At 42.7% G+C, this 21678-nt stretch overlaps 2 protein-coding genes across 7 annotated transcripts in view; both read left to right on the top strand.

Annotated features, from left to right (window-relative positions):
• Nucleotides 1–7357, top strand: part of LOC307259515 (protein MTSS 1-like) — a 50997-nt gene extending 43640 nt beyond the window's left edge. For 4 of the 6 annotated variants that reach the window (XM_080039414.1, XM_080039413.1, XM_080039416.1 and 1 more), the window contains 6 exons: nt 815–928; nt 1558–1809; nt 2078–2287; nt 2807–2969; nt 3062–3319; nt 3658–7357. In XM_080039414.1, coding sequence (XP_079895540.1) covers nt 815–928; nt 1558–1809; nt 2078–2287; nt 2807–2969; nt 3062–3319; nt 3658–4154 — 1494 coding nt within the window. In that variant the 3' untranslated portion in view covers nt 4155–7357. The remainder of the gene's footprint in view (nt 1–814; nt 929–1557; nt 1810–2077; nt 2288–2806; nt 2970–3061; nt 3320–3657) is intronic. The other 2 variants (XM_080039412.1, XM_080039415.1) reach the window with 2 other exon arrangements.
• Nucleotides 7358–8487: 1130 nt separating this feature from the next.
• LOC307260091 (transmembrane protein 65-like) overlaps nt 8488–21678 on the top strand; it is a 34470-nt gene continuing 21279 nt past the window's right edge. Inside the window, exons 1-2 of the mRNA XM_080040223.1 lie at nt 8488–8694; nt 9042–9360. Coding sequence (XP_079896349.1) covers nt 9084–9360 — 277 coding nt within the window. The 5' untranslated portion in view covers nt 8488–8694; nt 9042–9083. The remainder of the gene's footprint in view (nt 8695–9041; nt 9361–21678) is intronic.

Here is a 21678-nt window from a genome sequence, read left to right as displayed (position 1 = left end):
GCGGCTGCAACCATTTGACGTTTTTTGTTTACACGCCAGCAACCAGAGTTCCCCCAGTCCACAGCAGCACATTGCTGGAGTCAGACTCCAAGAGTTTTATGATGCAGTGAAGGTGGTTTGGCCCCAGACTGCTGCAGAATTGCCTCATTCTTGGGTTGTACTTCCAGTAGTCTTATGTTTTGAAAGAGTCTCATGACTAAATAGGGTTTACAGGGGCTTACTCCCTAACCCAGGGTCAATAGGGCCTGACTGACCACAGCTATACAAAGTGGATCTCTTTCATTTCCAGCCATGTTTTAATTCCCTCCCACCTATGCAGAGTGACCCCAACCCAGAGTATTCTTCTGGAGGCCGCAATGCTAAAAGATGATTTCCCATACTCATGGATCTAGTTAATAATATAACTAGGGCTATCATTTGCTACATGATCCATTGTCAATATCATATGGCACACATTGTGAGTGTGTGAACCTCCTAAAAAAGAAGAACTTTGCCTGTGCTTTCCCTTAACAAGACTGCAACACTGCTGATGCAATTAATGCTGGTATGAGTCCCAGTGCACCTTCTCCACAGCCTCTATAGTCACTTGTCTGTACTCCTCACTAACTGCTGACAAACTGTGGAAAAGTTGCCCTCTGCTCTCTAACAAAAAACTGCTTCTCTCTGTCTACCTGCTGACATGTCTGCTTTTTGCAATTCTTCCTCTCTGCACATGTCTGTCTGTCTGTCTGTCTGTCGGTCTGTCTGTCTGTCTGTCTGTATTTCTCGTCCTCCCTGCCTGCCTGCTTTGCCACTGCTGCCCTCACTGTTCCAGCCTTGTCCCAGTTCCAGTTCCTCTGAGGTGTCAGAGACTGGGCAGCTTCACATTGACTGCAGCGCCCCCTCTCCTCTAGTTGCTGCTACTGCACCTCAGCACGACACAGACAAGGTGAAACACACTCACCCACTATGGACCTCACCCCCACCTTTTCATATACATATCTGTGTTGTACCAGCGTTACACAAACTACAGCTTCCGCATACTAAACAGAGAACCTGGCTGTACATTGCATCGACTTTTATCACAGAAATGTGTAACTGAACCTCCAATCTCACCGGCATGTGCGTCAGTTTCTCCATTTTAAAGAGATGGTTCAACATTTTTTGTTGCCTCACTCTTGGGTTCAAGACAAGACGATAGAAACCATTCCATTAACTGTGCGTGCGTCTTTGAAGGAGACATAGGCAAGGGTCGCTCACCGCTAATTAGCTTATCACAAATACTGATAGTCAATGGGAAGTATATTAGCCCTGCCTCCGCTGACAGTCAGAAGATACACTTTAGCACACCACAAAACACTCCTGTATGCTTTTCTCCATTTTGAATTCAGTTCAGCATTTTTGACCCATTTTTTTGTTCTGTGTTGACGTGATCATCAATTTAGATTCCTTGTTATGTGTGTGTTCCCTTGAGTGATTTGGTCTGTTTTGTTTATCATTTCTATAATTTATCACATTCTGTTGTTTTTGTTGTGTTTTTGTCATCATCCCTCCTCCCACCGACGCACACACATCCAGTTGTCCAATGGTTTTGATCACTACAGTCCGGCCAGTTCCCCTTACCTGCATAGCAATGGGGGGAGTTTGGGCTCCGGGTCGGGCACTGCCTTCCCCTTCTTCCCTACTACCTCCTCCTCATCCTCCTCCACTTCCACCTCTTGTCCCACTCGTTCATGGTCCCGTCCCACCTCGGCCTTGCTGCCAGACCATCCACCATACTGCACGCTGGGCTCCTCCATGTTGCCTTCATCACGAGTCCCCAGCTGGAAGGTTTGTTTCATCGCTTGGGTCTTGAGGATCCGCTCTATTCCTGTCCTCCTTATCAATATTGTTTTTCAACATGGGGGCTTTGTTCATTGGTAAAGTTAATCAGTTTGCTTCTTTTAGACATACATTATGTCAAAGCTACAGACTTTAAAACTGAATAAATAAAACTGGAAAGATTTTTAGGTGCTCATTAAAAAAAAAACATTGGAGAAAAGTGCAGTGGCCACGATAAAAAGTGAAGCATCGACAATGATCCCGTCTTCTTTTACAGGACTGGGCTAAACCAGGCCCTTATGACCAACCCATGGTCAACACACTGAGGAGAAAAAAAGGCAAGGAGACCCCAGCTGTGGTGAACAGTAATGGAAGCTTGAGTACTGATAGCAACGTGGCCTCCAACTCCACCTCAGTGCCAGCTCCAGATGTGCTACAACCGGCAGCATCAGAGGAGAAGAACAGGACTGTGGGAGCACCTCTCAAGGTTAGTTTAGACTCTGTCTCATACCGTATGTGTTTTCACAACAGCTCTTACAAGAAGCAAGCACAGAATCATTTCTGTCTCTTTTTTTAAATTAACACCGCCACAGCCAAGCTGGCTTTCAGTCAGGCCATTATTTTTTGTCCAGTTATCCACTTTCTGCTAATGTTGTTAGTTGCAATGGTGCTCCATGTGATTTCAGTCAGCACTTATCAGCACTGTTATGCTTCTCCACTTTCAACTTTGCTTGAAAGATTAGTACTTTGATGCAGCTGGTTACAAATTACCCCAAAAACATCACAGTTTTTCAGTTGTTTAATTAGCTCTTAATTCTGCCAATACTGGACATGGCACACACGCCACCTCACATTCAGTTTCCAGCAAACCCTTGTCTATTTTAAGTCATGACATTTTTACTTCACAAATGAGCATCCCGCAACTTATGTTCCCATTTACTGACTTCAATAAGTTGTACATAATGGTTTGAATGAATTAAAGGAGTTAATTGGGTGATTTCTTCAGGCTGGTGACATAGAGGCCCATGAGGAACTGGCTCTGGCCTTATCCAGAGGCCTGGAGCTGGACACCCAGAGGTCCAGCAGAGACTCCATCCAGTGTCCATCCAGTGGCTACAGCACGCAGACCAACACACCCTGCTGCTCTGAAGACACAATACCTTCACAAGGTAACACACACAGACCAATCTGATTCTAGTCACTATATAATAATGTGCTGTAGTGTCAGAACCTGATTAACCTCTCTGTTTGTTCTGCCTAGTATCAGACTATGACTATTTCTCCATGGCTGGAGATCAGGAGCCAGAGCAGCAGCTGACAGACTTTGACAAGTCCTCCACCATCCCCAGAAACAGTGACATCAGTCAGTCCTACCGACTCATGTTCCAGAGCAAACGGCCAGCCTCCACAGCCGGCCTGCCCAGCACACAGGCTCCTTACATGGGACAGGGAGTCTACACTGGGGGGCCCTATCCCTCCACACCGATCCACACTGGGGCTTATCCTCTTACCCCTACAGGTACACACTGCACTGATAGTGTCTGATAGTGATAATTGGATTGGATGTTCGCTTGAATATTTTCATTTTTAAACTTTTTAAAATCATTTTTAAAACACACTTAATAATTGTTTTGTTAATCTAATACCTCATCAGAAGAATAATTCACATAGTGTGTTTTTTTAAACGCGGAGGATAAACTGATTACTTTTTAAAGGTCACAGATCAAGGTCACTGTTACCTCATTGTGAACGCAATATCTCACCGTTTTGAGGGATTTTCTTGTAAATGTACTATGTTAGTAGTAAACTTTATTTGGTTAATAGCTTAAATTATACTTTGTGTTCCAATCATTTCAGGTTCAGGTCAGGGCTTTTATTCGGGATCCGGTTCCTATTCCGGTGGCCACGGCCCAGTCATCATCACCCCTGGTGTTGCCACAATCCGCCGCACCCCGTCTTCAAAGCCTTCCTCCCGCCGCTCAGGCTCAGTCGGGGGCTCGGGACCCATCCCCATCCGTACACCTGTCATCCCAGTAAAGATCCCCACAGTGCCCGACATGCCCGGAGCAGTCAATGGGAACAGGAGTACAGTGGAGATGGAAGGAGGAAGAGGAGGAGAGAGCCCAGATTCTCCATCATTTGCAGGGGGTGGGGATGCTGGCACACTGCCTGTAGCGTCCTGGAGCGGCCAGGCTACCACCAACCCTCCCACAGCAGCCCTGTCCAATCAGCATGAAGCAGCAGGAGAGGAGGCAGGAGAAGGCTTAGAGGGCAACATGCTGGTGGCAATACGCAAGGGGGTCAAGCTCAAGAGAACCCTGACAAACGACCGCTCTGGACCACGCATCCCGTGATGACGTGTGAGCCCATGTCATAGAAGTGAGGCTCTCCCCTTCATTGCATTATCTATAGCGAGGTTAGAAAACGTGCCAATAGTAATGTGGTGTACAGAATCAAAAGGCTTCTTTTGCTAGTATGAGAAATCAGATACGCCCTGTTCTTCATGAAGCGTTTCTCATTCTGTAGATTTTCCATCTGCAGAAGCCAACTATAATGATTCAGAAAAGACAATCTACAGATATGCTATTGTTCAGGTTCAAGTTTTTTCTAATTTGGCTTACGGTGCCTCAGATAATTATGTGAAGCCATGTTTGTTAACTTATTGGTTTGGAACAGAGTGGATCACAGTACCACTGTAAGTCCGTAAAGTGCATGGATAATATCTCATTTTTTACATAGATTCTCAAATACAGGCTTTTGGCCTAAGCACTCAAATGCTTTAGTAAATCCAAGCCCACAGCTGTGCAATGAAATATGTGAGGATCTTTATTTTCATTTTGTATTATTAATTAGAGAAGCAGTGAGTAGCATTAAGCATTACATCACAATATGTTCATTTGTTTAAGAGGACTGTAAAGACGTGTTTAACCCACGTGCATCCAGTATTCTCCCTGAAGCAGATGGTTGTGCCAGGATATTGTAAATGAATGTTCTCTGTTGTTATTACACACTGTAGTGTATGTTCTATGTAAACACTCATTGTTTAGGGGGTACATTGTACAACCGTGGGACGAACAAGCATTCCAACTGCCAAGTGACTTGGCAGACGGAGCGCCATAATCAATTCAAGTACTGCACAGCGTCAAGAGAGCAATGTTCAGGTGCCCTGAAAAGTAATGGCTCCAGCAGTCGACTTTGGGTTGCACCATTTGCCATCTCCTCAACTGCATTGACTGCTTACTTGGAAGGACGCCCCTGATGGCTGTTAGAAAGGGGCTGTGTTGTCAAAAGCTGTCCCCCTCCCTCCAAGTTCAAATTCTTAAATAAATGAGACGGTCCACAGAGCCAGCAGGAGTATGAGCATCACAGAGCGCGTCAAAGAGCAAATGACCTGACTTTGTGTTAAAGTCCAAAGGTGGAGGAGATCACAGTCTGACTAAAGTGACTTTAAAGAGACACTACAAGTTGTGTCTTGTTTTTCTGTTTAAATTGTCTTGTATTTACATGATGTGTAGATCATTTTGCATGTGTGTCGATGATGCTTCTCGCTCTCTGAATCTTTGCTGCGTTTCCTTCTGGTCCTCCACAAAGCCACACTCATTATGGTTTCACTTTTTATAACGCCATTTCACATAAGAGCATCATACCCCATTGCCTTTGGATGTAACTTGGTTTTCCCCCTACAATATGAAGCTTTGTAGAAGTCCTCCGTGTTAATAAATTAGCCAATGCATATTGCCCCTTCTTTTTTTGTAGCATTTTTGTCACCATACCATTACTAAGAAATGTGCCATGTCAACAAGACTCAACATTAATTAATTCAAAGGTATACATATTATTAAACATTTTACAGAAGCTGATGAATACAAATATTTTTGGATGTTTTGAAAATTTTGAGTAGACAGCTGAAAACAGTTTTTGTTGATGCCACACTGTTTCCAAATGTTTGTGTGGTTGCTGTTATTGTTATTATTGAGCATGTCCTTTTGAATCATTTTTTTAATCTGTCATCTTCAATTTTGGTATTTAGATTTTTTTTAAAGCATCATATGTGATACACCCAGTTTGCACAGATATATTGCCGTAAGAATTACTAAAAAGTCATAAAATTCATTATATCATTTAGGTATTCTATTTTTTTCTGTTGGACAATAGTTTTGAAGACATGAGGCTTTTCCTTAGATTGCAACATTGTAAGACTATGGGCTAAAAGTGATAATAAACCTGAGTGATAGTCTGTGTTTTATTTTCAGTTTGAGCACTGAGAGCATGGCTACTACAATATGTATGAAACTGTACATTTTATTTAGTTGTCCAAGTTAGTCTGGGATAGCTCATATCTTTAATTTATTTTCTTCTTCTCATTCTTTAAGTCTCTTAAGTTTTCTTTGCCTCAGCTTATCTTTATTTTTATACTTGTATTAAAATATCAGAGTAATAGAGTTGTTTTCTCTATCCACGCATGTACTATCTGATGAGTGAGATGTTGCAGATTGTCCTGCTACAATTCATTATGTCCCTTTATTTCACATACACAGACCAGTGCATAAACTGCATTTAAATGATCGCGACAAAGTGTGTTTCTCTGACTTCCAGGTACCAAGAGAAGTCAGAAACATGTTAAGCAAGTTTTAGTTGTATAATGGAGAAGCTTGCATCAGTATTATGAGTTCAGATTTTTGCGACAGATGATATCTGCATGAGCCAGAGCTAATGGCAACATGCAAACTGTTCCTTGAGGGTGATTTAAATGTAAATGTTTATATCCCAGTTATGTACAACTGATTTCAGTTCAAATCTTAATGAGGTTTATCTGTAAGGCATCCTATCTTACACGTTTTGAACAAATGGCGCACTGACCAATGTCTGGCCCAATCATTCTTGCGTTTCTTAAAGACATCTTAGCATTAAAATCCAGTATATTTCGGGGTTTTTTAACAGGTTTTTCATATTTACACAGGGTTAAAATAGGAGGAATGGCAGCAAAAGTAGGGATGACAAAAATGAAAATATCATCCCTGTGCATGAATAAAAAAAACATAGTGTGGACAGGGGTGAAGCAAAGCAAACCGCTTGCATACAAAAAAAAATACTCCCTGTACTTTTTAATTTTCAACAGAGATAAGATAACATTAGTGCTTGGATGTCCTGGGAAACGCAGCATTGAGTTCTCGATATTGTTGATGATGTTGATATTTTTGTTTTTCTTCCGTCCACCTCTATGTATTATAAACCTGTTATTTCCATATTTAAATTGCTAGCATATAAATATATATATATATTCTATCAGATTTGCCAAATGTTAGTATATCTTATGAATAAGAATTGTATCATTTTGTGAGGGTTTGAAAGTACAGATAAACCTGGTTTTGTAGTTTAGTTTTCAGCTTAGCCCACACCACCCTCACCCACCCCCGCCACAGAGAGTTGACCTCTCCGTCTGTCCTTGTACAGTTCTTTAACAGGCTATGATGCAGTTTGTTTCCGGAAGTAAAAGATTGTTATTTTTTTGTGTAATGAAAGCTTTAGCAATATAATAAAAACTATATACATTTTGCTCTGTCTCAGTGACTTCTTAAATGTGTGAGTATGCGACCAGTGCATGAATACCAGATATTAGACCGGACTTAATCCCTAATACATTCGCGTTTTACCGAATCAAACAACCCTTATTGGCACAGTCCGTGAGGGGCACTGACATATGAAGAATCAAATTGAGCTGAACATTAGGGTGGTCACCTTCGCTGCCTTGGCCCAGGTTAAAAACAGATGCCTGCGTGCTTGGTTGTGGCCACCAGAGGGCGCAATTGTTTGAATTTCTGTTAACACCCAGTACTGGGTATTGGAAAATCCATCTCTCCTTCCATTCCTTTGAAGCCTGAACAGTACACATTCGTCTAATCGATATAGCCTACTGTAAGTACTTCAGCCACAACGATGAATCTTCCACTGCCACACAGAAGGGCCAACATTAGAGAACACATAAACAAAGAATTGGATTAGGATTAGAGGCAAAACAAAATGTTTCCTCCTCAAGTACAGACTTCTTCCTCGAAAGAAATATCGTCCACATGGTGTTTTTTCCTGGGGTGTGGGCCTAGTAGGAGAGTTGAATAGCTCAAATGCACGTGCATATCATATTGAGTCGAAATCCTGCTTATCTCACTAAAAGGCACATGTTGCATATTTTATTTTGTATTTATTTATTGTTGCCATTATTAAATTAGGCCTATATTTAAGGTAGCATATGGCAACTTTAGATACATTATAATTACATTTCAGAATGAACTAGGTGGTTTCACCTGGATGAATGATTTCATTATCTGATCTGTGCACAGTAGGCTTAATAATGCCATTCATAAAGGATGTCAATCACATAATATTACATTTAGCTCCCTATTTCTCACGGACACTGATAGCTTAAGCTACTGTGGGCTATAATAGGCTAAGCATAGGGTATAGGCTACTGTATAGTAATGTCAGCAACTTACTCTATTAGTTATGACGTAGCATACAACTCCATTGTCCCTCTGCACTGACAGATAGGCCTAGGCTACGTACGCGTATCGGTGTCGTCACAGTTACGCACGGAGGAGAGCAGCGTTGCCATTGGAAAATATTTTCGGTGCTGCTGGTGCCCTCCCATCCGCCTCCTCACACCATCCTGTCAGCCAGAGGTTACAGCAGCCGGGACTAAGCTCGCAAAAATGTGATTTTGTGCAAATAGACTAGACAGCAAGTTTGGTTTTCGAGGCGGTGCGCGCACCACCCAGCAACAAAAAAAACCTAACAAGAGCTGTTGGACAGAGACGAGCGATCAGGAGCAGCTTGTGTGTGTTCTCGAGTTGTTTTGTTGTGGAGGTTGTTAGACGGGACAGCGGAGCATCGACTGAGGTGCGTCCGATATGACAAGTTGCTGTTTGTATTTTTGGGCAGCTGTCGCATGTTGTCCTATTTAATGTTTCCCATAAGACTCGTACACTTAAAAAAATCGTATGTGTAGCCTATTGTTGAATTGTTATCGTCAGGCCCGTGTTTTTGCCCTTAAATTACCCAGCCTGCCTCCAGATGGAGGGGGTGGAGGAGGCTGTTTTCACGCGATCGTTGCAGCGATGATTTCAAACTCTGGCAGAAATGTTATGCTATACACAACGGCATGTCATATGTGTTTTGAACGAGTGTATCCTCACATTGGTCCTTACTACGCCTGTTGTTATTGTCCATCTGCTTGTCTCCATCAGGTTCCAGGCGCATTGCTTATAGTCCTACCCCCCATCCCAGAGATGCTGCCCTGCCTTCGGAGAGTCGTGCGGCCCGCCCTCTCTCCGAGAACCGGGACTTGGTTGGCCTCAGCCGGAATCAGCAACCACCAAACGCCCGCCGTTGCGTCCCCGGCGCTGGAGCAGCGGTGTAACCTGGGCACGCACCCGCTCAAGGAGCATGTGGAGGCTCTCAACTCGCCCCTGGGAGCCAAGGAGTTTATTTATGGGCTCCATCCGACTGAGCGCACATGTCTGCTGCGAGAACTGCACAAGTTCGAGTCCATGGCCATAGCTCAAGGTAGGTGACATGTAGGCTACTAATACAGGCCTTTTAACTACATAAACATTTTCATTTAAAGTGACATGCGAAAATCAGGGGGGGCACACGGGATTTTTTTTTAAGTAATTTAAATTGAAGATTTTTTTTTTTGCTTCATAATGATCAGGTCACAGTCAGTTTTATCTGTGTGTGTGTGTGTGTGTGTGTGTGTGTGTGTGTGTGTGTGTGTGTGTGTGTGTGTGTGTGTGTGTGTGTGCGTGCGTGCGTGCGTGCGTGCGTGTGTGTGTTTAACCACTCTGGGGTTAAAAATAATAACCAGCCTATTTACTATTGACCATACCTACACCTACAGTTCCAGGCCGCAGCTTTGCAGAATAGGCTTTAAGAGATGAAGTTACTAGTAGTGTGGTTAACAGTAGAAGCTTACAAGGCCTTGGTTTTTCAGAAACATCATTCAAAAGTGCCATCAACAAGGCCAGTGTATTCCCAGAGTGCTGTTCAGCGGCTGACCTTGACCTCTGACCTCCCTGTGTGCGCAGAGCCAAGAGAATCTAGTGGCAGATCAGTAAAGCATGTCAAAATCATTCTAACTCTCTGTAAATGAAATGATCTAGACCTGCTTTAAATGCAAAGTGGCATGAGATAGCTGCTGTTGTGATCCGAACTGTATGAAAAAAAAATGACTTGACTATCAACAGTAACATTTATCCACATTCTTAGTGTTTCAGTAGACTGGAGTATCCCTCAGTATTTACGTGTGTAGTTGTTGTGGCTTTCAGATTAATTGTACGAACAATCAGATGGTTAAATACAGTGTCAGATTATTGTACTGATGAAGTCGCTCCACAGTACGTGAGCTTTCTCTCTGGCGGTACACCGTCTGAGCTCCTGTCACACTCTCTATTTCTTTTCCGCGGCAGCTAAGTGCAAATACAATACTTCAAAATGAATTCACAAAGATTTGTTTCATCCCTGCTGCATTGCCAGGATATTATATGAATGAACAATGAAAAACTCCACAGATCCCGAGAAATAAAAATCCATATTATCGAAATTTAAGCTAGATGCTCCTTTCACTTTTTCAGTGGAAGTAATGATAGAAACATATCCACCACACTGAGCCAGACAAGATGACATCACTGTGGTTTTATTCCTTCAGGGTTGTGGTAATGTAAGCAGTCTTTCATTGGAGCTTGCTTTATTCCAGTGTCTCATGATTCGACAAATGATTCGGGTCTTGTGGGACTCTTGCAGCAGGATAGCTTCAAATATCTATGCCCCCCACCAGCTCTGAAGTCCAAATATTCCCTCAATTAACTTGATTCATCCACACTAACAGTTTGTATGGCATGCCCTTTATTTTAAACTTAGGTTGCGTTCCGAATCGCATAGCCTACTCTTTATTTTTTCTATTCTACATACTACATCCGACAATAAAAATAAGTTAGGATGCAGTAGGCATACTATTGGGACATACTTTTACTCTCTTATTTCATCATAACATTGCGCCTTGATCTTGCCTCTTGCTTTTATATCCGTCGCATCCCCGTTTGTTTTCATATGGAGGCTTCGTCGATGTGACATCACTTGGATTGTGGGTCAGAATCGCCCAAATAGGATGCAGTTTTCAACACTAACAATCTTGGCCGGATGTAGTAGGACATCCGGGTACTTCTAACCATCCTAAATCTGGCCACAAGAATCGGGACAACCCAAAACTTTTTTTTCTACATACTATATAGTAGAAAGTATGCGATTCGGAACGCAACCATAGTCTTTCCTGTTGGTACGCTAAACTGACATTGCACCAGGCTCCGTTAAACCATTTAGACTGCTGAATGTTAAACCTGCCATGCATCAGTGTAGTTGCTATAAATAGCTGCATGACTGTACTGTCTCATCTAAGTGTATAGTATGCAATTAATGCTCTGATTAGCAAGTAGCAAAGACACGCTAAATCCCAGCCCAGGGCTGCCAGCGTTCAAGTTTCCTCTTCTCCTCTGCTGTCTTATTGACAAGACCCTCACATTATGTGGTTTATCACCAACACCATTAGTGATAATCAGTGCCCAATAACAGTACAGTTGATTCCTACATAATCCTTCAGGGGACTGAATTGTTTCCCACAGTGGGCAAAGGCAATTTACTCTTTTAAAAACACATATATATATATAGCGGAACTCAATCGAAATACCTCTCTCTTCTCTCGTTCCTACTCTTTATTCTCTGGGGGGAATTGTCTGTTGATCCATCATTATAAGGCGTTTTAATAGGATCCTCCATGCCCGCTGATCCTAAGTACATCACTATTATACTGCCGAATGTGGCTGATTGCTTCCTGACCACAAGCTGCGAGCACCCCTCCCCTGTGCGCTTCGTATACTCTGGAATGTCAATATTGAGCACATGATGCTAAATCCCTCGTGACCCTCTCGATGGAGGGTTTTTATATTACATGCCAAGGCTGAAAAAAGCAAGGTGTCAAACTCATTTCTTTATTATTGTAGGCAATAATGCTTCAATAAGAAAGTGTGGCTATGGAGGGGCTTATATGAGGTCAAGACACAAACACAAATAGGTTGACATTGCCTACATGGTTGACATAGTGTGAGCTGTTGCACAGAGGTGACTAATACGCAGCTCATTTCCTCTGCTCTCACCTATGGTGGTCTGCCTGGCTGGTGCTATAGCCTCACCTTCACGCTATAGAAACCCTCAGGGATTGTCTTACCTGCTGCACATGCGGGCAGGAGACGAGCTGAATCATTGATGGCTGAACTGGCCAAATGCACTCTCTCACAGACTTGCTGGCTGACAGGTTTATCTACATCCATCATCATTCTACCCAGAGGCTTAAAGACTCCCGAAGCAACAATGAAAGAACTCTTTTTCTCCTGATGTATATATGCAGGTTTGCTGAATGAAGAGGAAGATGGATGTCAGCATTACAATACTGACATATCATAGCACTGGGGAGTTTTCAGGTCTATAAGGGTGTATTCACACATGCTGTGTTTAGTTCGGTTGAAACGAACTCAGGTGCACTTCCACCTTCGGTGCGCATCTTTCAGACAGGTGTGAATACAGCAATCGCACTCGGGGGCGGACCAAACAAACGCTCCGAGACCCAGCTGAAGAGGTGGTCTCGATGCGCTTCAAAACGCACTCTGCTGCAGTTCGTTTGTGGTGTGAATTTGTTCGGACTCGATCCGACCCAATTGCAGGAAGCACTGCGCCTTTTCTTTCTTTTCTTTTTTAATAAATCGCCATCAGCTTCACATTATGGGAAAGTGTTGTTGTCGCCATTGTTAGGAAGATTAGTTGTGGTTTGACCGGGAGCCCCGAGCGAAAATATTACATTTGATAATGACGCGTGCGGATCTGCGATCAGATGGAGAGGAGCGTCTCCCGTAGCCTACAGTGCCAACAGGTTCACGCTGCGCTTTGCATGAAGTGTGTGTTTTTATTGTTCTTCCCAACGGGACCGTCAATACTGTCCCCGTGTCAGTTTGGTGCTGAACTGTGCCGAACTGACACCCAGCTGATACACAGCTTAATCAGCTGTGTTTCAGTTTGAGCCTATTCTTCACGCGAGCCGCGCGTCCAGCAGCAGAAGTAGGCTACAGTAAAAATTATGTTTCACATCGTAGGCTAGAAGCCACATAACGTGGCATTGTCATAGGGCTACATATTATAAACATATGAAACAACAATAATTTGATGTTTTTCTTCTTTATTTATAGGCTAGATGTAGGCATTTTTATTATTTTTAACCCCATATTATATCAATGATAAATTCGCAGTTTTTACTTCGTTCTTCCTGCTTCTCTCCACCCCAGAATGTCTGTCCAATGAATGAATGACCTCAGATCACGTGTGGTTTTGCTTCGTAATGCTGGTTCACTTGCAAAAGGGGCAATATGAAAGTGGACCACACCAACAAAAAAAAATCCAAATTCTATTTGGTCTGGACCAAAGCAAGTGAACTAACGGACTTTCCATGTGTGAATACACCCTAAAACTGGGGTCTACCGCAGTGTGTCCACACCGGTTGTTGTGGCCATGTTTTTGCAAATGCATTAACTTTCATTGTGGATTGTGCTCACACATTTAAATGATATCACATTACCATGTCGAACACAAACGGATTGTAATCTTATTGTACAAGGAGGCAGTAGAATCTTTTTCTAGTATCTTTTTTGGATCACCTGGGGGCATCGCAACAAGCCACAAGCACAACAATAATTAATTTGACAAATGTGTTAGCAGTTAAAAGTACTCTTTAGGCGGACGTATAGTTACATTAGCATTTATTTTGAGTTGTATTCCTCATCAAAAAGGCAAACAATTAGTCGATAACACAGATTGAGCATATGAGAGGTGTTTCAAAGATAATAGAAAGGAATAATTTGGGAAATGCTGTTTTACACAGCCTCCCCCTCTTTTCCATTTGTAGGTTTGCGATTTTGTCTGTCAGGCTTCAGTTTTATTATTACACCTTCATGAATGCTTTAATGGCAACAAAATAGTCGGCTGGCGTAAAATATACATATAGCTATGAAGTAAGTGAATAAGTGAGTCCATATGAAGTAATTGAGTTAGGAGAAATGAGAGAAGGCTCCAGTGATTGTTTAAATCTTATTGTGATGGTAACATGATAATAATAGTGAGGATATTATCTCTCATAAAATACCGGTAAGATTCATTCAATAAATTCTTTTTTTAACTAAATACTATTGATTTAACATATTAACACCCATATTCCTTGTTGTGATCCCAAATCATAAATGTTTTAAATCAAGTATGAAATGAGATATGTTAAAATATTAGTAAAAATGCAGATTAACCCACCACTGAGAATACTCAAAAACTAATGACCTGTTTGGAGTTGCAGTGGACATACTTCTGTGTACACAAGTCTTAATTTGAATTTGCATTACCGGGAGCAAAATGCTGATCAGTACACAATTGTTGTAATAGACAAATAAGAAAAGCAATTTGTTCACACTTCTTCACTTGACAATAATTCAGGAGGACTACATCTGCAAGAGAAAGATTTGGAGGAGAGGGAGAATGTTGCGGCAGAATAATTAATAAGTAAGCGATTGGGATTTTTTTTGTTCCATCTGGACTTCTGTGATGGTTGGCGTTGAGTTACTGAGTGATTTAGTGAAAGCTACTGCACTAACATGGTCTTCCCACGGGCCTGCTGGTGAAAAGGGAAGTGGGAGAGACAGCGAGGTATCTAAGAAATGTCATGGCACAGAGTGGTGTTGTTCTGTAAAAGAGAACGTTAACTGGAGATGCAAAAGAGGAAAAGAGAGCCGCCCGGTAAAAAGAGAGGTCTGGGTTTTCTTCATGACTTTGTTTTTTTTTGACTGGGAAGTCTTGAGGCTGCAGTTCAAAATCTTAGAGGCATCAACAAAAAAAATATCACTTCATTCCATTTTGTCCTTAAGTTTTAAATGTATCTTTCTTCAGATTCAGCCGGTATGATGAACAAAGGATCAAAGCTTTCAACCTATTTCCTCAGGTTTGTCTATTTCAAAAGGAGGCTTAATATTTTCTACAATCAGTATACGTACATTGCTGTCATTGTGCCTGCTGGTAGATATTTTTCCACATTTTATCTTGAAAGGTTAAGCCTGCCACATCCTATAACCATCCCTCAGATGATAGCATTCTTGTCTGAAATAAGGACTTTTTCTTTCTGCGTTCGGCCTCACCTTGTACAGTGTCATCGTGGTGTTGATTCACACACACTGCTGCATAGTGGTGGTCCATGGTTACACTAAAGCTGCTGCCACCAATGCACGCACGCACACACACACACACACACACACACACACACACACACACACACACACACACACACACACACACAAAATACAAGCTCCTCCTTTCAGTCTGAAAAAAACAACTAGATGCATCAGCACTGTGGAACATTTGCAAGTCACTGTTATGATAATGCCATCCTGATGATTTCATCTGATATATCTCCGATAGCAACAGTGATTCTCGTTGCATTACTTGAGTTAATAACATGCCAGTCAGCCTGTTCAGTGGGTGTTGTTGTCTAGTAATTTGTGAACAGAAAAGGCACCATTCATCATGCAGACTGTAATAACAAATTGCATTTACTGACTGCAGTTTGCTGCAAACAATGCTGCAGCTAGGCCTATCTATTCAGTTACAGAGTAACTGTAGCTAGCAACAAACAAGCTAACTTATCTAACCTAGCTTCATTTGCTACACAGAAAACACTATTTCTGATATCACTTGGTCTAGTGTTGTAAGTGTGATGACTCATTTAATTTCCTTGACATTTTCTTTCTAACATATGCTAATCATTAAAGTTACATGAGGAAACAGCTTTTTTGGGATGGTGTAACTTCTCCAAATTCAGTAAAGTGACCTAGCCGCTATCGTTAGCCTACACTCTGACACAACACATCCATGATTGGCTCCTCTCGTGCAGCTGGACAATAGTAGGCTATTGGGCCATTGTTTGTGAACCGGGCCTTTTCTTCTAATGGAAACTGAACAGAGCTCATAAAATGTTGCTAACACATTGTTTTCAGCTTCTGGTAGTGTGGCCTTTTCACATTTTTTCATTAGTTTTGCTTTTGGAAAGTCTAGTGAGAAACTCATGCCATTGTTTTTAAGCATTCCACTAATAATGAAGTTGCTGTAGTGATCTTACATAATTCACCTATGGAACTGAAGTTCCGGGGTTCCGGGGGGACTGTTATGACTGGGGGAATTTCCTGTTTTGTGGGGTTGGCATGTGGAGACTAGCAGGAGTTGACATGTCTGCTCCGTTGTTGTTACTCAACAAGTGTCTTAATGTCATTAAAGCAGTTAGCTCCGTCTTTTGACACTCCGCCTTCGACTCCCGTCTTTACACGCCACATTGGTGACCCTGACGTCAGTCCCGCTGAAGATTCCGAGACTGATTTGAATATCGATCGCAACAGCATGACGCATTGACCTTCTCCTCGTTCGCACGTGTCTGCGATGAGGGGACATACGACGGCCTTTCTAGCTCGCTCTCTGAGGGTGACAGGTACCAGCGGCTGCTCAGAGAGTTCTCTAGCCTGCTGCAACCAACCTTCTCGTCCACGTCGACGAAACACGGTGTGGAGCACCATATTGAGACGAAAGGGCCCCCCGTCCATGCCAGGGCCCGACGGCTCGCTCCGGAGAGACTGGCGGTTGCTAAGGCTGAATTCGCCAACATGGAGCGCCTGGGCATCGTTCGCCGTTCCGACAGTCCGTGGTCCTCGCCACTCCACATGGTTCCGAAGCAGGATGGCCTAGATGACGCCACCACGCCCGACCGTTACCAGCGCTCCCGTAACCAACGCTCCTGTTACCAGCGCTCCTGTAACCAACGCTCCTGTTACCAGCGCTCCTGTAACCAACGCTCCTGTTACCAGCGCTCCTGTAACCAACGCTCCTGTTACCAGCGCTCCTGTAACCAACGCTCCTGTTACCAGCGCTCCTGTAACCAACGCTCCTGTTACCAGCGCTCCTGTAACCAACGCTCCTGTAACCATCGGTGCCACAGTCGCTACGACCGCAACTGATGTTGGTCCTGCCGCACCCACCACGCCCCTCTCCTCTTCGGCCCCTGCCACTCGTTCTAGTCGCGGCCGGGCCAGCGTGCCTTTCCGGCGCGGGGACTTTGACTATGGGTGAATTCTGGGGGGGCTTGTGTAGTGATCTTACATAATTCACCTATGGAACTGAAGTTCCGGGGTTCCGGGGGGACTGTTATGACTGGGGGAATTTCCTGTTTTGTGGGGTTGGCATGTGGAGACTAGCAGGAGTTGACATGTCTGCTCCGTTGTTGTTACTCAACAAGTGTCTTAATGTCATTAAAGCAGTTAGCTCCGTCTTTTGACACTCCGCCTTCGACTCCCGTCTTTACACGCCACATTGCTTTGTTTTGATTTTTTTGTTGTAAGAGAATACATCAGGGCCAATTTCATAATCACTGCATATGGCCCTTAACAGATGGATCAAGGCGTGAATCAAATTATACAGGCACCACAGAAGGCCTAGGTGATATTATTATTATTATTATGCACAGCAGGGCATTTTGATATTCAAGGTGGCACGCATTTTCGTGAGCCTGTCCATTCAATCATGGGGTCATGAGCTTGCAGAGCGTAAAAGACAGGAGGATGGATAATTTTCTGTTTGTTTTCTGTTTGTTTTTTGGACAATAAGACCTCTAGACATCACACTGTCATATTCTGACACCTCCAAACTGTTCTTTTCTGTGCTCTGTGTTGTCACTTGGCACAGTGTCTTTTCCTCCCATCTTTCCTGCTCTCTTTCAGCCCCGCCCTTTTGCACTTACATGTGATGTACCACACACTACACTGGGTAATCTCCCTGTTTTCTCCTTGGGCCCCTTGGAGGCTTCTGTAACTGACCTTGCAGCACAGTGACTCACCATGGCCGCCAATTAAACTGCAGCACCACATGACTTAAGTCAGCACTCTAGTATTAAGGCCTGGCCAGGCCTTTCTTTGCTGCTTTGCATTACTTCTAGGTTTCACTTTGAGAAAATACTAAGTTGCTACTTGACTACACAGCTTCCACGACCGGCCTGCCTGAAAGATATATTGAAGCTGCAGGTCATCTGCAGGTCATCTTCATAAACGAGTGAGTGTTGTGTGTGTTTGCTCCAACTGAGTTTATGCTGTGCCAGTGTGGTTTCCAGTGTTCAAATTTGGAAAACAATGAATAGTGACAACACAAGACACATCATGTAGCTATTCAGCATTATGGTAAACAATGGAGACTTATAAACAAACATCATAAACATAAGGCTGAAATCACCAGGAAAAAAACATTACTCCATTGACTATAGAAGATGAAGCTATAGTATAGTGTGTGCCACTGTCACACCATCTAAAAGCAACTTTAGAAGGTCATCTGTATACACCTACACCGAGGTATTAATTAACTAACAAGTGGAAACACCTGCACATGTGTTTCTGTGTTTAGCATTGGTGAGTAATTATCTGATGAAATGAATAATTGTCTGTGAAGCCACTGGTGTCTGTTTGGAGGATGGAAAACCACCATCACTTTTGTTGTCCAGGATTTACTGTAGAACCTTCGCTTCGCTATGAAATGCATGTTCTCCCAGGAAATGTATTTATTTGATCCGCTACTAATGTGCAGGGGAAAGTCATTGTTAAACCATCTATAGTGTGAATTATTTTAAGGCAGCCTACTGTGCTATTAATATATATATATATATATATATATATATATACTGTATATATACTGTATATATAAATATTTCCCTTCTTCCTCTTTGCTGTGTCCTTGCGTCCTTCTGGCTAAGAGACAAAAGAGAGATAAAAGAAAGAAAAAGGCTACTTTGTTCTTGCCCTCCTGTCTTTGTGGTTTTGCCAATTGTCAGGGGAGGTAGTTTGAAGGATTTGTCTGGTTCTGTGATGTGTTTCAGGCCCACCACCACAGCTGCCTTAATTGGCATAGGGGGAATAGACTGATGGTGTCTTTATTTGTCTACCTGCCACATAAAGTTCCCTGGACTCATACAGGGGGGACAAGAAAAGTACTGGGCTGAAATTTTAACAACATAGTTAGGCTTCAGTATGTGTCACGCCCCATTGCTCTCACAGTTGTATTGTACTGTGACGTGCATTACCTAGAGAGCTACTCATTATATTCCCTCAGCGGATAAAAAAGTATTTAAAGTTGTGCTACGACATTTAGCAGTCCTCCAGTAGAAATGTGAGGGGGTAGCTGATTCAATTGGAAAAAATCTATGCCAATCACCAATTTGTGGACAGATTCATTTCAACCTCACATTTTCTAAACTTGCAGCCACCAAAAGGTTTGATTTTCTCACATTTAAAGGCCTTGGTCATTAGATCCCACATTCTGTGTGTGTTGTAATGTCCTTTTTTGTTCTGTCTCATAAATCATAAGAGAATACCAAGGTGCTGTGCCACTTGATGAATGGCTCTGGCCTTCTATTGTTCCTGTTCTGATGAACTCTATTGATCTCACACACACACACACACACACACACACACACACAATGACAAACAGCAGCAGATAAAAAATGCTGATATGATGATGATAATTAAAAAAACATGTGCTCGCACTGTTTCCTTACGCAGCAGTTTGTGTTGTACCAAACCAAACTCATATATTTGGTATCCCTTCTCTGTGTGAGGAGGTTTTCTAGTCAAAAATCAATCAAATCCTTTGGGGTGTCTGTAGTCTACCTTTCCTAGATAAAGCCCAAGACACACACACACACACACACAAAGATGGAGGCAATCACACGCACATTGAACAGCTGCACAGCCTGTAATGAAAAATACAGGGGCATTCAAGTTTCTACCCCTGTAACACCAACACCTACATTTGTAGAAAATCCTTCTGCATCCATCTATCATTTTAATTGAGGCGATTGAATTGACCAGCAAGCATTTATTCATCATAACCGAGTTTTGCTGAGAGAGAACTTTCCTTTTGGGTTCCCTCCCAGACTCATCTCCAATTTCCAAAACTTTGTTCACACTTTACTTTCATGCTGTACCAGCACCAGGAGGTAAAGTGGAAAACAAATGTTTTGTCACGACCAAACAAAGAATGGAAAGTGAAAGTGTGACCTTGGTATCTTGCCTTTGTAATCACAGCAAAAGAGAACTTGACAACTGCGTCTTCAAAGCATTTCAAACAGTTTCTCAGCACATGTCAGAATGCAAGCAGCTGAGAAACAAATAACAGCCTTGGTGAATCCCCTGCCTTTTCATGTGGCTTCATCATGAGGTCAGAAAGTTGTTCAATATTTTGGTTTATGACCAAATACCTGCAAAGCCAATGCAATTCAGATAGCATTCAGTGTTTAGTGCTAAGTAGCGAATGTTAGCATTGCTAACATCCTGCATGTTCATGATTAGCATGTTGGCATTGTCACGAAAGAAGGCTAGATAAGAATGAAACATGGCCGCCTTCGTATTTAATCATTGCTCTGGGTTAACTACTTATCGCAAACCATTAAATGTTAAACATTTGGTGTATTCATTGGAATTGAATTCTTCTGAGGCAATAGCTATGGGGGATTTTCAGACACCATGCAATCAATAAACTTTATACCCGAGGAGTTCTGCGGCCAGCCATGTCCACTCACAGTTCTAAGTGTGTGGATGGAGATCAGAGAATTGGGAGATAAAAGTCTTGTGGTTCAGTTTTTTTTTTCGTGAAAGTTTTTTTCATGTGTGCAGTGATGCCATGGTGACTCAGCTGCATTTGTATTTTCCTAATTATTTTAAAGCCACTATACAAGTAACATTTAAATATCTTTTAAACAGCCTCATGTTTCCTCTGTTAAATTACCCTTAACAGCAAACGAGACCATCAGTGCAAAGAAAGACGTTTTTTTTATAGTTTTTATTACTGCATTTGGTCTGGTCGCACACCCAGTCCGATTTTCGGTTTGCGCATGCAGGCTCTATGGTCACATATTCGTATTGGTCGCAGATTTTAGTGTGGCGCAGCAACGCGATTTGAGAAGCCTATCCCTCCAGGTGAGGGAAGGGGAGCGGGAGCCTTGTTTGAGACAGTTATTTGTCGTCATAATGACTGATAACGGGGCTGAACCATCAAAGAAAAAAAAGAAAATGCAATGAAGAAAAGCGAAAAGGGAGAGTGATAGACAGGCGGCATGAGGGCGTTGCCAAGCAACGTGTACACAATTTCACGGAAGTGAAGTCCTGCAGACTTACTAAATGAATGAGCGGTACTAAAACAAAGTTTACTTTGCTTCACCATCATCAGATAACCATTATTCATCTGAAATAATCATTATTTACAACAACATAAACACATTACCTCATCGTGATCCATACAAACTGCCGTCTCTCGCTTTCTGTGAGGACACGGAATCTTTCAGCTCCGTGCGAGTGGTAAGTGACACTGCATCAACTCATTGCAATCAGGTGTGTGGCACTGACTGGCATTATTTGATGCAATGTCACTAACCTCTAACGGAGCCGACAAGAGTCCGTGTCCTCACACTTTCAACACACGGACATGCACTATATTGCGTCTTAATCATTTGACACTCGCACGGCCGGCATGCGCTAGAAAACAGCTTTACGACAGCTGGTGTCGTAAAAAACCTACCGCTTTTGTCCAAAGGGGCCGCCAACTGACAAAGTTACTCGTAGTGGCTTTAAAGTTAAAAGGAATGGGAAAATATAGCGTTGACAGGGTCCTGATTTGGACCACATTAGACAGATTAGGGACAATTTGTTTTCGATAAACCACATTGGT

This window comes from Ammodytes marinus (genome assembly GCF_949987685.1).
Source record: "Ammodytes marinus genome assembly, chromosome: 13".
In the NCBI taxonomy this organism is placed as follows: Eukaryota; Metazoa; Chordata; class Actinopteri; order Uranoscopiformes; family Ammodytidae; genus Ammodytes; species Ammodytes marinus.
The sequence above is the reverse complement of the archived record's forward strand: the minus strand, read 5'-3'. Positions and strand labels throughout refer to the sequence as shown.